This window comes from Nipponia nippon, unplaced genomic scaffold (genome assembly GCF_047370975.1).
Source record: "Nipponia nippon isolate SJK-2023a ecotype South Korea unplaced genomic scaffold, ASM4737097v1 scaffold_75, whole genome shotgun sequence".
Classification (NCBI taxonomy): Eukaryota; Metazoa; Chordata; class Aves; order Pelecaniformes; family Threskiornithidae; genus Nipponia; species Nipponia nippon.
The window spans coordinates 23221-35577 of NW_028262397.1; the positions used below are offsets into that span (position 1 = coordinate 23221).

Here is a 12357-nt window from a genome sequence, read left to right on the forward strand (position 1 = left end):
GCTGGAGGAGCTCCCAGCAGGGAATGGGGCAACACTGCTGTGGGAGAGGGAAGAGCAACTGGGGAACCCCAAGGTGAAGAGATGGGCACTCATGGGACCTTGGAGAGAGACATTTTGGCTGGAAACTGTGGCTGGCAGGATGGAAATGTCTCTCTCAGCAGGAATATTCCCCAGGGACCAGGGGCTCCCGCAGCCCCACAGTCTGACCCCAAGACTGCTGTCTATCCCTGAGATGTGCCCCTTCCCTACCACCATGTCTTTGTGCTGTGCTCCTCCCAATCAGCCTCAGGGAGACACCCCAACATCGGGCCAGGCAAGCACCAGCTCTGGCTCAAACCCCTAAAGGCTTTTAATAAGAACAAATGTGGAGGCACGATGCAAAAACAGGGGAATAAAAAGAGAGGAAATGCCCGGCTGTTTCTGCTGCCTGTGGGAAAAGGGAGATGGTTCCCTGGTGCTCACGGCTCTCCCAGCTGCACAGACCTCTCCTCCCTCCTGGCTGCACCCAGCTGCATGGCAGGGACGGGCTCTCCTGGCGCGGGGCTCAGGGACTGTTGTGCACTGAGCTCCGGTGGCACAGCCTGTGTGTCCTCAGGGGGATGTGCCAGAGACACCTCTTCAGCATCGTCATAGCCTGTGCTCTCTGGGGACAGGGACCAGGCATCTCCCTCAGCTCCAGGGGCCCCAGCACGTCTCTGGGAGCACAGCTTTGCCCCTGCAAGCAGCAAGGCAGCCATTGCACGTTCTCCCCATGGGGTGCCCCTCCTGCTCTGTACATCACCTTCCTCCCTTCTCCTCACCAGTCCTGAGACGTTCAGCTCCCTCTCCCACCCCCGGGCCCCCAAGGAAAATTCCTGGGCCACAATCCCTCATCCCAAAATTTTGGGCCTTTCAGTACAACGATTCATCCGGCACCAGGGATGGCAGCCCAGGATCCGGCAGCGCTCTCTTGCCCTCTCACCTCCAGGTGCATCCCTGGGTCCTGCTGCCTCCTCTGGTGCCCTGCCCATTTCCCAGTCTCCCTGCCCAGGGGCACGATCCTCCCCAGGCTCAGAAACCTCCCTGGCATCATCATAGCCATCCGCTGGGTCACCTCCGGGCAGGACAGGGACGTCTGAAAGGAGAGGGGAGCTGGTGACAGGGAGAAGATACATTTGCAGAGCAGAGGATGGGAGGATGCGCAGGGACATGGGGCTCAGACACCGGTGTTGGCAGCGCCACAGGAGACACCCCCCATGTCCTCCCCAACTCCCACAGAGACACTCAGTGACACCGCTGTTCTTCCCATGTCTGCAGGGAGGAGAGATCCACTCCTTCCCGCACCCTATTACCTGCTGCTGATCCCGGACCATCCTCCTCCTTGCTGTCCCCGGGGTAGGGCTGCAGCTTGGTCAGGGACCCCTCTGAAGAGAAGCCTGGAGAGAGGCGCAGCGGCTGTTAGGGGAGTGCGCTCTGCTGACCAGGCTTGTGGTCAGTGCTGCTGGGGACGGGGCACCCACAGAGGCAGGGCTGAGTGGGGAGAAGGGCTCAGGACTCACCCTGCTCCCCTGGGACAAACCCTGTCTCAAAGGGGCTCCCAGAGCTGCCCCGGGACAGCCCCTTCCCTCCCCCCTCACGTGTCCCAGAGGGGTGCAGGGACAGGCAGAGAGGGGCTGTCCCCAGCTGGGACGGGAAGAACTGGTGGGGAGGAAGCTCCTCTCTTGGGCCCAGGACCTGGCTGCTCTCCCCACAGCCCCCACAGCCCCAGCACTGCAGGGACCATGGGCCAGGGGACTGCAGGGGGTCAGCCATGGGTGGGGTTGACAGGGAAGAGCCTGGCAGATGTGCCCCCCGGGAGGAACCCACACCCACCTGAGCCACTGAACCTCGCCTGCTTCTCCCACGCCGGGCTGTAACCGATCTCCTCATACACGGCCTCAGGGAAGGGCTCCCAAGCTCTCCCAGAGCCTGTGGACAGCAGCAGGGCTGGCCCAGGAACAGGCAGAGATGGGACAGGATCCCACTCTGCTCCCCCAGCTTTGGTCCTCTGGGCCAGCAAAAGGCTATTGCCATAGGACAGCCCTGCTGTGCTGTCTGGTCACCGCTACCACTTCCTCAGTGAGGGCAATGTCCCCATGGACATAGTCTGGGGCAGCGACACAATCACACCGTCCCCTCAGAAACAGCCCCTGTGCCCCTCTGGCCCCTGGGTCAGCTCCCTCATGCTGAGCTTGGAGCAGCTCCCGCCTTCCCTCTTCCCCTGGAGCTGCCCCCTCTCTGCCCCATGGATCCTGGGGGGAGGTCAGGGCTGGACAGGGGAACAGCCTGCAGGCCTGAAACCATGGGGATCGACCCTGCTGCCCTGCGTTCCTCCTGGCATCTCCCCTGCCCCACAGCCCCCTCCACACCTGCCCAGAGCGCTGCCAGTGTGATGTCCTCCTCTATCTCCCCTCTGCTCCCATCTCCCTCACCCCAGCTCCGCCATTTCTGTCTTCAACCCATCCCTATCTCCCCCCATGTCTGGACTCTCTCTGCCCCTTGCTGCTGGTGGCCCATGGTCAGGCAGTCAAGGAGGCGGTGCATGGGAATGAAGGCAGCACACACCCTTATCCCCCCAGCTCTGCCTGTGCCACTCACTCACACCTCACAGCACCCCTGGCCTTGCCAGGAGGCACCTTTCCCCGCCACCCACCTCCGCGCCCAGCCCTGGCGCTTCGCACTTGCCCGGCCAGGAGGGCCAGGACAAGGCAGAGAAGGGCCCCCAGGATGATGCAGATGATGACGGGCAATGAGACTCTCCCGCTGACGGTCGGACGGCCCCGGGTGGGATCTGCATGGCAGGAGCACAAAAAGGGCAGCACCAGGCCTGGGAGAGGTGGGGGGCTGGGACACCCCAGTCCTGACCCCATTACACCAGGGGTAGATGACCCCAGGAGTGAGTGATGAGGAAGATCCCACCCTGATGGGGAAATGTCAGCCCTCCCCAATGCCCCCACCCCACTGCTATCCCAGTGCCTGGAGTTTCACATCCCGGCAAGGAGCCCCTTCCCTCCCACCATGGGTCACAGCTGGCCCTGAGAAGACACAGTACCATCGGGGAGGACAGGTTACCTGGTCGGGGGGTTGGTGCTGCTGTCGTGGGTGCAGCTGTAGAAGAGGAGAAGGAGAGCTGGGCTGAGAGGGTGGGTGTGCAGGTACCAGGGAGCTTCCTCTCTCACACGTCATGTGTTTGTGTGTGCATGTATCCCTGACACAGCCCACCCAAATTGCCCCTCCTGCAAAACTGGTCAGGGTGGCCAGGACAGAGCCCAGGGCCCTGCTCTGGCTATTGGGCAGCATGGCACAGGTAGCCCAGGAGATGCCCCTGGGGGCTGCAGGGCCCTGCAGGCAGAAGCCAGAGGACATCCAGCCCCACAGAGGCTGCTGCCCACTTGGCACCAGGCTCCCAGGCTCCACAAGGACAGCCTTGCTCTCAGGAGCTCTGCCAAGAGCTCCAGCAAGGGTCCCAGCCCTGCCGCTCACCTGAGCAGTGCACGGCAGCATCCTCCTTGTGCCGGCAGGCACCGCTGTCCCCAGGCCGAGCCCAGCAGTCCTGCAGAGATGGCTCTGTCCCCCGGCACTCCACCTGCTCCAGCCAGATGGGGCCCGTCCCCTCCCCAAACGCAGCCTCGTCCAGGGCAGACACCGCGGGGCCACAGCCCAGCTGCCTGCAGGCCACCTCGGCATCCCGCATGTCCCAGGAGTCATCGCACACTGTCCCCCAGGAGCCGCGATGCCAGACCTCCACTCTGCCCGAGCACCCACTCTCGCCTCCCACGGCACGAATCTTCTCCCTGTCTGGAGAAGGCAGAGACCTCCCAGGGCACCGGGACAGCAGGCAGAGCCCTGCCAGGCCAGAGGGGCATGCAGAGGAGCAGCTACCTGTGCAGCTCGTGGAGTCTGGGCACACGGTCCCCAGGGCCGGGGGTGTTTCTGGCCGTCTCCCTGCAGAAGGAAATGCTGCGGTGAAGGGGCTGCTGAAGGGGGTCGTGCAGCAGAGCGTGGGGCTGAGCTCTGCTCACGCCTCCCCGTGCCGCCTCGCTCACGGCAGCAGCTGAACCCCAGTCCTTCAGGGGACACGCACGGCAATGTGGGGGACCCTGACTGCTCAGCCCCAGAGGGACCCTGGTTCACAGAGCAGCAGGAGGGCGTCCATGGAGGGGACGCTCCTTGGAGCCCTGGCTGGTCTCTTCTGAGACCTTGCCTGCAGACACCTCTGCCTCCCCCGGGCGCTGCTGGGAGCCTGCATGACAACTCCAGGGGAATGTGTGGGGCTCTGAGAGCTGAAGTCCCATTTGTGCCACCACAAGCAGCAGGGTCTGGCACGTAAAGTGAAAGCCCCTGAGGGCCCCGTCTCTGCGCTTGACTGTGCCCAGCAGGGAGCAGGAGCTGGGGGGATGCTGGTGCCCGGGGAGCTCCGAATTACCATTGCAGGTGATGTGGGTCTCGTCTCGCAGGTCATCACACGACTGTGGGTCCCAGGGAGCAGAAGGACACTGCCAGAAGGAGCTGTGTCTCTCCCCACACTCCACGCGATCCAGCCAGGTGGGGCCAGACACCCTGCCATAGGGCAGGCGTGTTTCCAGGGTCCCTCCATCCCCACAGCCCAGCTCCTTGCATGCCAGCGACACCGTCTGGGGAGTCATTGAGTTGGAGCAAACGGTCCCCCATTTCCCATTGTAGAACACCTGCAGGCGCCCGGAGCAGTTGGTGCTGTTGTGCAGCCTCAGGGCCATGAAATCTGGGAGGAAAGACCCCAGAGGGGAACAGGCTGGTGTGGGGCTATGGGAGCAGAGAAGCCTCTTCACCCCGCAGGCCCTCAGCCAGGCAGAGGCATGGACAGCAAGTCACCCTTTTGCCAGGGGCAGAGAGAAGTCCCTGACGGACAGACACCCATGCCCTCCCCGCTAAGCCTTGGGGACAGCTCAGCTTCCAAGGGGCCCCCAGTGGGACCGAGGGGGTTTGTGCATGGGTGTCCCCAGGACAGGCTCAGGCAGGGGCTCAGAGGCAGCCAGGGACAGCCTCGGCCGTTGCTGGATCTCCCCTCGTCCCGGCCTCCCCGGGCACTGGGCTCCCACCACAGCTCCCAGCACAGACCTGAGCAGACGACTCCTGCGTCCTCTTTGTGCCCGCAGTCGTGCTGCCCCCAGGACCCTGCTGGGCAGTCCCAGAGAGCAGCTTCGGCCCCGGAGCAGTTCACGCTCTCCAGCCATATCTGACCGGAGCCTTCCCCAAACCGAGCGGAGCCAACCGCCTCCACCGCCCCTCCGCAGCCCAGCTGGTGGCAAACGACGGCGGCATCAGACAGGTCCCAGCCGTCATCGCAGACAGTCCCCCAGCTGCCCTGGTGGTAGATCTCCACTCTGCCAGCACAGCGCCCGGGCCCGTTCACCAGCCGGACCTGCCGGCTCCCTGCAGCAGGAAGAAACCCCAGCTGCCCTCAGGGGCCGGCTGCCCACCCAGCCCAGAGCCTGGGGGGGCCTGTGCAGTGCCACTCACCCCAGCAAACGACCCCCACGTCCTCTGCAATCCCTGCTGCCAGCGCGCTCTCAGGCACGGAGGTGTTGCAGAGGGTCAGGTTGGCCTCGTGCCCTGCGCACCGGACCCCTCGCAGCCCCACGGGACCCGTCCCTCTCTGAGGCTTCGGGGGGTTGTAGGCTCTCTCTGCCTCTCCGCACCGCAGCTGCCGGCACACCACGCTGGCCTCCTGCATGTCCCACTGCTCGTCCAGGACTCGGCCCCACGTCCCGCGCTGCAAGATCTCCACTCGCCCGTCGCACCGGCTCCCTCCACCCACCAGCCGCAGGGATGTGGAGCTGCCTGGGCCTGGGGAGAGCAGCCATGCCCCAGCCCTCAGCACCACCAGACAGCCCACAAACCTGCAGCACCTCTCCAGGCTCTCCAACCCTCACAACCCCCTGCAGCTCACCCGCCTGCCCCCAGCCCTCTGCGGTCAGCTTCAGGAGCAGCTTTCCACAGGCTTGGTTCCCCAGTCCCTGAGCCTTCCTGAGCAAGACACTCTCTTGGCTCTTGGTGGGGCAGAGCCACCCAACACGTCCCTGCTGAGGCAGATGGGGCAGCTCCCGCAGGAGGGAGCAGCAGCCGGCGGTGGCCTGGGGACAGGCAGCCCCAGGACAAGCCTTGCCCCACCTCAGCGCTGCCATTGGCACTGCTGAGCCATGGGGCAGAGCACCCACGCCTCTGCCCCTCTGCATCCCTGGGCATCTGGGCCTGGGAGCCTGTGTCCCTGGCAGGGAGCAGAGCAAGGGGGGCCTTCCCGATCAAACAGGACAGGATTGGGACTTGTGCTGACCAGAAGCGAGGGCAAAGCCCAGCCCTGCTCTGCAGCTCACACCCAGGCCTGCTGCTGGGGGCACCTGGGCAGCCCCCACGGGTGTGGGATTGGGCTCTGTGGGACTCTCTGTGGGGCTGGGACAGGGCTGCCTGCAGCCAGAAAGATGGAGTGAGCCCCGCAGCCCTGTCCTGGGTCTGTCCTGCAGCAGGACAGCAGAGGACCCCTGGCCTCATGATGGCCCCAGTGCCTGATGCCCTGCCCTGGGTGGGGCAGAGATTCCTCCTGAAGTTAGGGTTTCTCCAGGGAGAAATTCACCCTGCTGCTGCCATGGGGTCCCTTGCTTTGGGTGGCCATGTCACACCCAAGGGACAAATGGAGTTAACACAACGTTGTCCCAGCACTCACCTGAGCAAATGACAGCAGCTTCGTTCTCATGGGAGCACGGTGAGGCCCCCAGGGCGGTCACTGGGCACTGTCCCAGGTGGGCTTCAGTCCCATCACAGTGGAATGAGTCTCTCCAGACAGGTCCCGTGCCTCTCCCAAAATGCCCTCCTCTGGGAATGGACTCAGCAAACCCGCAGTCGAGGTGACGACAGAGAACGTGGGCATCCGAGAGATCCCAGCGGGAGGCACAGAGGGTGCCCCAGGTCCCCAGCACCTGGACCTCCACCCTCCCCTCACACGCCGTCCTGCCGTTCACCAGCCTGAACCCTGTGTACTCTGCGGACAGAGAAGGATGAGACAGGGCAGAATGGTGTTCTCACTTCGTCAGGAGATGGAGCAGCCAAATGGAGGAGAGCCTGCCTTTCTCCTCTTTCTGCCTGATTTTAGGGCTGCAGACAACCCCATCACCCCTTCCAGCCCTCACACCCAGCACAGCATGGCACTGTCCCTGCCCTGCTCCCCTTGGCCCCAGCACACCCCCAGATATGGAACACCCCACCCTCAGTCCTTACGTGTACAGGTGACACCAGCGGCGTTCGTGTGGGTGCAGGGCTGGTCTCGGGGGGATCCCCTGGCGCAGGAGAAGAGGAAGGATTCATTCCCCACACACTGCAGCTCTCTGTCCCACATGGCACCAACACCTTCTCCAAAGTCAGCTGCCCTGGGCACAGGCAGGGCTGCACCACACTGCAACTCCCCGCAGACCACGTCGGCAGCTTTGGGACCAAAGTCTGAGTCACAGACAGGTTTCCACTGGTTCCCATCGCGGATCTCCACGCGTCCTGAGCAGGGGCTCTCCCCTCCGACCAGCTGGACAAATCCTGGAGCAAGCAAAGTCCCCAGAGAGTTCCCAGAGCCCTCTGGCAGTTACATGCCCACGTCCCACCTGGTCTGCAAGGTGGCCACAGGCACAGAGCCCCACGACCCTCCCAGCAGCTCCCAGTGGCTGCTGATGGCACAAACACACCAGGGACACCCTGCCGCTCCTCAGACATCAGCACAGCACTTGTGGCCTTGCTTCTCTCCCAAACCCCCAGCCGTAGGCACTGCTCAGACAAACTGCTGCCATTTTGGAGACCCTGGGCTTCCTGGCAGCGCTCCGAGCACTTGGGGCCCAGGGAGACTGGCCAAGGCACTGTTGGCTGCTGCAGCCTGATCTGCCCACTGAGCTCAGGGCCTGGCTGAGGAACACCTTGGAATCGCCAGAAACACACCCTTCTCTCAGGGCAGTCTCAGGCTGTTGGGGCACTGCTGTTAGATGGGCCATTTCACGGGGTACAGCTATGGCACAGCTCTAGGTACAGTCAGTGTCTGTGCCAGCCCCCCACTCTGGCACCTGCCCGGGGAGGGGGTCCTCAGCCAGGGCCAGAGTGCACTGCCAGGCACGCACATCCCCACCAACGGCCAGGCAGAGGGCAGGAGAGCGGGCAGAGGAGCAGCCCTGCGCTGACACGAGCTCCTGGTGCAAGGACAGGCACCGAGGACAGTGCAAGGGCTGGCAAAGCCCCTGTGGCACAGGGCAGCCGGGGCTGGGGTAGGCAGGAGAGGCTGGGCAGCGGGTCAGCACTGACAGCACGGGGCCATGTCCACGTGGGCTGGCTCTCGCGGGGTGACCCTGGGAGAGGAATGGGGTGCTGTGTGCCCCTCTGCTCCTCTGCCCAAGGCCAGCGCTTTCCCTCTCTGAGCAGCCCCTTTGCTTAGGCCGAGGGACTCATGCCTGCCAGGAGGCACAGCCCAAAGGTCCCCGGCCACTCTGTGCCCTTCCCTGGGGCTGTGGGTGGCCGCATGAGCAGCTCTCGGTGCCTCTGGCATGGGGGGACCTGGCCCCTGGCAATGCCAGACAGGTCCTGGCTGAATGGGAGGAGAAAGATGGGCACCAACAGACACCAAGGGGCAGGGAGGGGGTTTCACCTGAGCCCCAGGCACCAACGGAGTCTGGGCTGAGCCACCTCAGGGACCAGGAAGGGTGTGCGCACCCAGGGTGGGCTCTCACGGGGCTTTCCTCAGGCACTGGCAAAAGCAGCAACGTATGTCCCAGCTCAGCAGTGCGACCGGCCACACTGGGCCCTGATCTGGTGTCTGCTCATTCCTTCCTGAGGGCACAGCCAGTTCCCTCCCTGCATCTTGGCCTCAAAGGTGGGGAAATGGCTGACCCCTTACCTGAACACGTCACTCCAGCATCCTCACCGTGAGCACAGTTGCTTTCACCCCATCCACCGTGTGTGCAGTCAGACAGGGCAGACTCGGTGCCACCACAGCCAACATCATCCATCCAAATGGGGCCAGATCCTGGCCCAAAGTGTGCGTAGTCATGAGCTTCAACAGCAGACCCACAGCCCAGCTGCTTACAAACCACTGCAGCATCGTCCATGTCCCAGGAGTCATCACACACGGTCCCCCACTGGCCCTGGTGTTTCACCTCCACTCTCCCAGCACAGCGCCCGCCGCCAGCCTCCAGCCTCACCTCCGCAGCCCCTTCAAACACCAAAACACGGGACCGGTCAGGAGAGGGCTGAGCCCCAGACTGCAGGTCTGGGAGTCGAGTCACAGCACCAGGCTGGGAGCCCTCTCCTCCCTGAGCTGTCCCTGGGGAAGTGTGGGGGTCCCTCCTCGCCCCATGGGCTGTGCAGGCTGGGGGGGCCAACTCCAGCCCTGCTGGGCCATTCGCTGCCCCACAGCCCTCGGCACCTCCTCCCACTCCAACAGCCCCCTGCCCATGCCCACCCACACACCGTGCCCCCAAGCCCTGCACAGGGCACCACCTCCTCCCCAGCCAAGCACACCCTGGAAAGCCCCATGCCCCCAGGCCCGCAGCTTCCCCTGCCCACCACCTGCCCTGCCACCACCCAAACCCACACCACCCCCAGGGCTTCCCATGTCCTCAGGGAGCACCGAGATGATCCCAAGGGTCCCCCTAACCCACATCCCCTCCTTGTGCCAGGCATCAGCCCAACACCTGTGCTTGGCCGGAGCCCCCAGGAAGGAAACTTCTCTGCCACCTGTGGGTGCACACAGCCCAGGCCCCTTCTCTCTGTGGGGCACGAACTGCCTTCCTGGGGTCGGGGTTCCCCTGCACCCTGGGGCAGGGAGCAGCACACAATCACCCTCCAGGGCACCATGGAGATTGGCTGTGCCCTGGGGATCGCTGAGTGCTGCCGTCACCATCTGGGCCACTGCCAGCCTCAGGGGCACAGACCTGGGGAACAAGGGGTCCCAAAAGGGTCACCCAGGATGGGGGGGGGGGGGTCCATAAATGCAGGCAGGCACAGGCTGCCTTAAACACAGAGAGGCCCAGGGAAAGGCAGAAGGTCCATGGACCTGAGCACCTTCTGACCCTTGTCTGAGCAGAGCATGGAAAGAAACCCCATTCCCAAAGGGATCCCGATGACCCTGCTGGTACCCGCTGGCCCTGGGCTGTGAGACAAGGGAACTGGCACTTACCCCTGCACAGCTGCACCCAGAGGAGCAGCCACAGCACCCGAGGGGACAGGACTGCCTCCATCCCCATCCTGAGCCTCCTGCCCTGCTGGCACAGCCCTGCTGCGCCCCACTCCCTGCCACGGCTCCTGGGGACTCACGGGGACAACGACGATGGGAGGGTAATATATCTCTGCAGATGCCGACCCAGCTGCAGGAGGAGCCAATCAAAGCAGCAGCAGCACCTTTTGAGACATTATCGGGAGCTATCTCCCCTCCGACACAGCCCAGCCCTCCAATGAACTTCTCCAGCGCCGTTCATGACCATATATGAAGGACATATATGTCCCGCTGCCGGTGTCATGGTCACTGCGGCAGGGGATCGTCATGGGAGAAGCTGAGCAGGGAGGGGAAATGAGTCCGTCACCCCTTGCATCCTGCTGTGGGCACTGGGAGCACTGAGCATCTTCTACGGTGGGCTCATCCAAGAGGCCAAGAGACAAGTGTCCAGCTCCACCATGAGACGAGGGAACCACAGAGCTGGGACTGCACCAGGGTCTGTGTCAGGATGGGAAGGAAACAGCCCCTGCCCCTGCTACAGACCCCACTGTGCTGGGAGCAGCAGCTGGGCAAGGGCCTTGGGCAGGGGAAGAGCTCCATCCCAGGAGGGCTGGCTCGCCCGTCCCTCCCTGCACAGCCCCACCCTGGGTCCCTCGCAGGAGCCAGAGCAGCTGGGCCATGGCCTTGCCCTGGCAGCAGACCTGCAGCCCAGAGGCTCAGGCAGGCCCCTGACTCTCAGCCTGTCATCGAGGGGCCGTTCTTCCCCACAGGCGGATCGGGAGCTGGAGCCTGCAGGTGCACAAACCACAGCCCACGGGGCCTCGCAGCGCTCGCCGCGCTCCCCCCGCAGCGCAGCGCCCGGGCAGGAAGTCTGTGGTTTCCTCCTGGCACCGTGCCCAGGCACATCCCTGCGGTGCCCCCGAGCCACCCCCAGCCCGACTGCTCCAGCCAGGGCTGCAGGGGCTGCTCCTTCGGCCTCGCAGACACGGGGCCGGGCAGCTCCCAGCCCCCGGCATGCCCCGCTGATGCACACGGCCGCTCTGCACCGAGCCCCACGGCCACGTGGTGCCATCGGTGATGGGACTTCAGACCCTCCTCCTGCCACAGCCGTGTGCTTCTGAGTTATAGTGATGGTGACCTCACACCCTCCTACAGCCACCACTGGGTGCTCAGCAGTTATAGGGACGGTGACCTCACACCCTCCTGCTGCCATTGCTGTCTGCTCAAGAGTTACACTGTCACACGGGTGCGGGTGCTGTGCATGGGCTTCTGCTGATGATGGTTCTTCCAAAAAGCCATGTTTGGGTGGGGTCCAAATACTATTTTGATGACATCAGAAGCACCCACACAAGCCCTATGCCTGCTCTTGGCCTATAAGCTGATCCCATACTGGTGAAATCACAAGCTCGTACACAAGCCATGTGCGTGCTCCTGGCCTATCCGTCTCTCGGCCACAGGTGATGTCATAACATCTAAACCTGCCACGTGCCTGCTTCTGGCCTGTCAGGTGTTCTGACACCAGTGACCCAACACCTACACAAACACCTACACAAGCCATTGTTCTGCTCCTAACCTATCAGCTCCTCAGGCACCAGTGACACCACAGCAACCTACACCACCTGTGGCCCTGCTCCTGGCCTATCAGCTACCAGGGCAGCAGTGACTTCACAAGCACTTACACAACCCAGGGGCCTCTTCCTGGCCCATCAGCTCATCGGTCACAAATGACCTTGCAAACACCTACACAAGACAGGTGCCTATTCCTGGCCTACCAGCTTCTCAGGCACCTGTGACCTCAAAATATCCAGCGCAAGACATGTTTCTCCGGGCCTACCAGCTACTCAGGCACCACTGACATCACAAAGACATTCTCAAGCCATGTGCCAGATCCTGGCCTACTGTCTGCTCAGGCACCACTGACCTCACCAGCACTTACACAATCCATAGGCCTGCTCCTGGCCTCCTAGCTCCTCAGGCAGGAGTGACCTCAGAAGCACAGACACAAGCCATGGGCCTGCTCCTGGCCTAGCAGCTACTCAGGCAGCAGAGCCCTCACAACCAGCTGCACGTGCCCTGAGTCAGCCCCTGGCCTATTGTCTGAGAGTGGCCTCACAAGTACGTAT

The 12357-nt window shown here is 63.5% G+C and overlaps 1 protein-coding gene across 2 annotated transcripts; it reads right to left on the reverse strand.

Annotated features, from left to right (window-relative positions):
- Nucleotides 1-332: 332 nt before the first annotated feature.
- Nucleotides 333-10310, reverse strand: LOC148050662 (antigen WC1.1-like). 2 transcript variants are annotated; one of them, XM_087741105.1, is made up of 15 exons: nucleotides 10199-10310; nucleotides 8918-9232; nucleotides 7270-7578; nucleotides 6719-7033; nucleotides 5518-5844; nucleotides 5116-5430; nucleotides 4445-4759; nucleotides 3901-3963; nucleotides 3502-3816; nucleotides 3091-3126; nucleotides 2672-2809; nucleotides 1852-1947; nucleotides 1332-1415; nucleotides 962-1114; nucleotides 333-643 (listed from the first exon to the last, which is right to left on the reverse strand). In XM_087741105.1, exons 1-15 carry the CDS (start codon nucleotides 10263-10265, stop codon nucleotides 459-461), a joined length of 3033 nt encoding a protein of 1010 aa, XP_087597231.1. In that variant the 5' UTR covers nucleotides 10266-10310; the 3' UTR covers nucleotides 333-458. The 2 variants fall into 2 exon arrangements, with proteins under 2 accessions (XP_087597231.1, XP_087597230.1); XM_087741104.1 differs by having other exon boundaries at nucleotides 333-715.
- Nucleotides 10311-12357: the final 2047 nt, after the last annotated feature.

What these genes read in the sequence shown, in the direction of transcription:
- LOC148050662 (XM_087741104.1), bottom strand. Translation starts at nt 10,265, where the DNA reads ATGGGGATGGAGGCAGTCCTGTCCCCTCGGGTGCTGTGGCTGCTCCTC. An exon ending in GGCGAGGTTCAGTGGCTCAG is followed by an intron (nt 1,416 to 1,851) that starts GTGGGTGTGGGT and finishes GCCTCTCTCCAG; the next exon opens with GCTTCTCTTCAGAGGGGTCC. An exon ending in ACCCAGGGATGCACCTGGAG is followed by an intron (nt 716 to 961) that starts GTGAGAGGGCAA and finishes TGCTGCTTGCAG; the next exon opens with GGGCAAAGCTGTGCTCCCAG.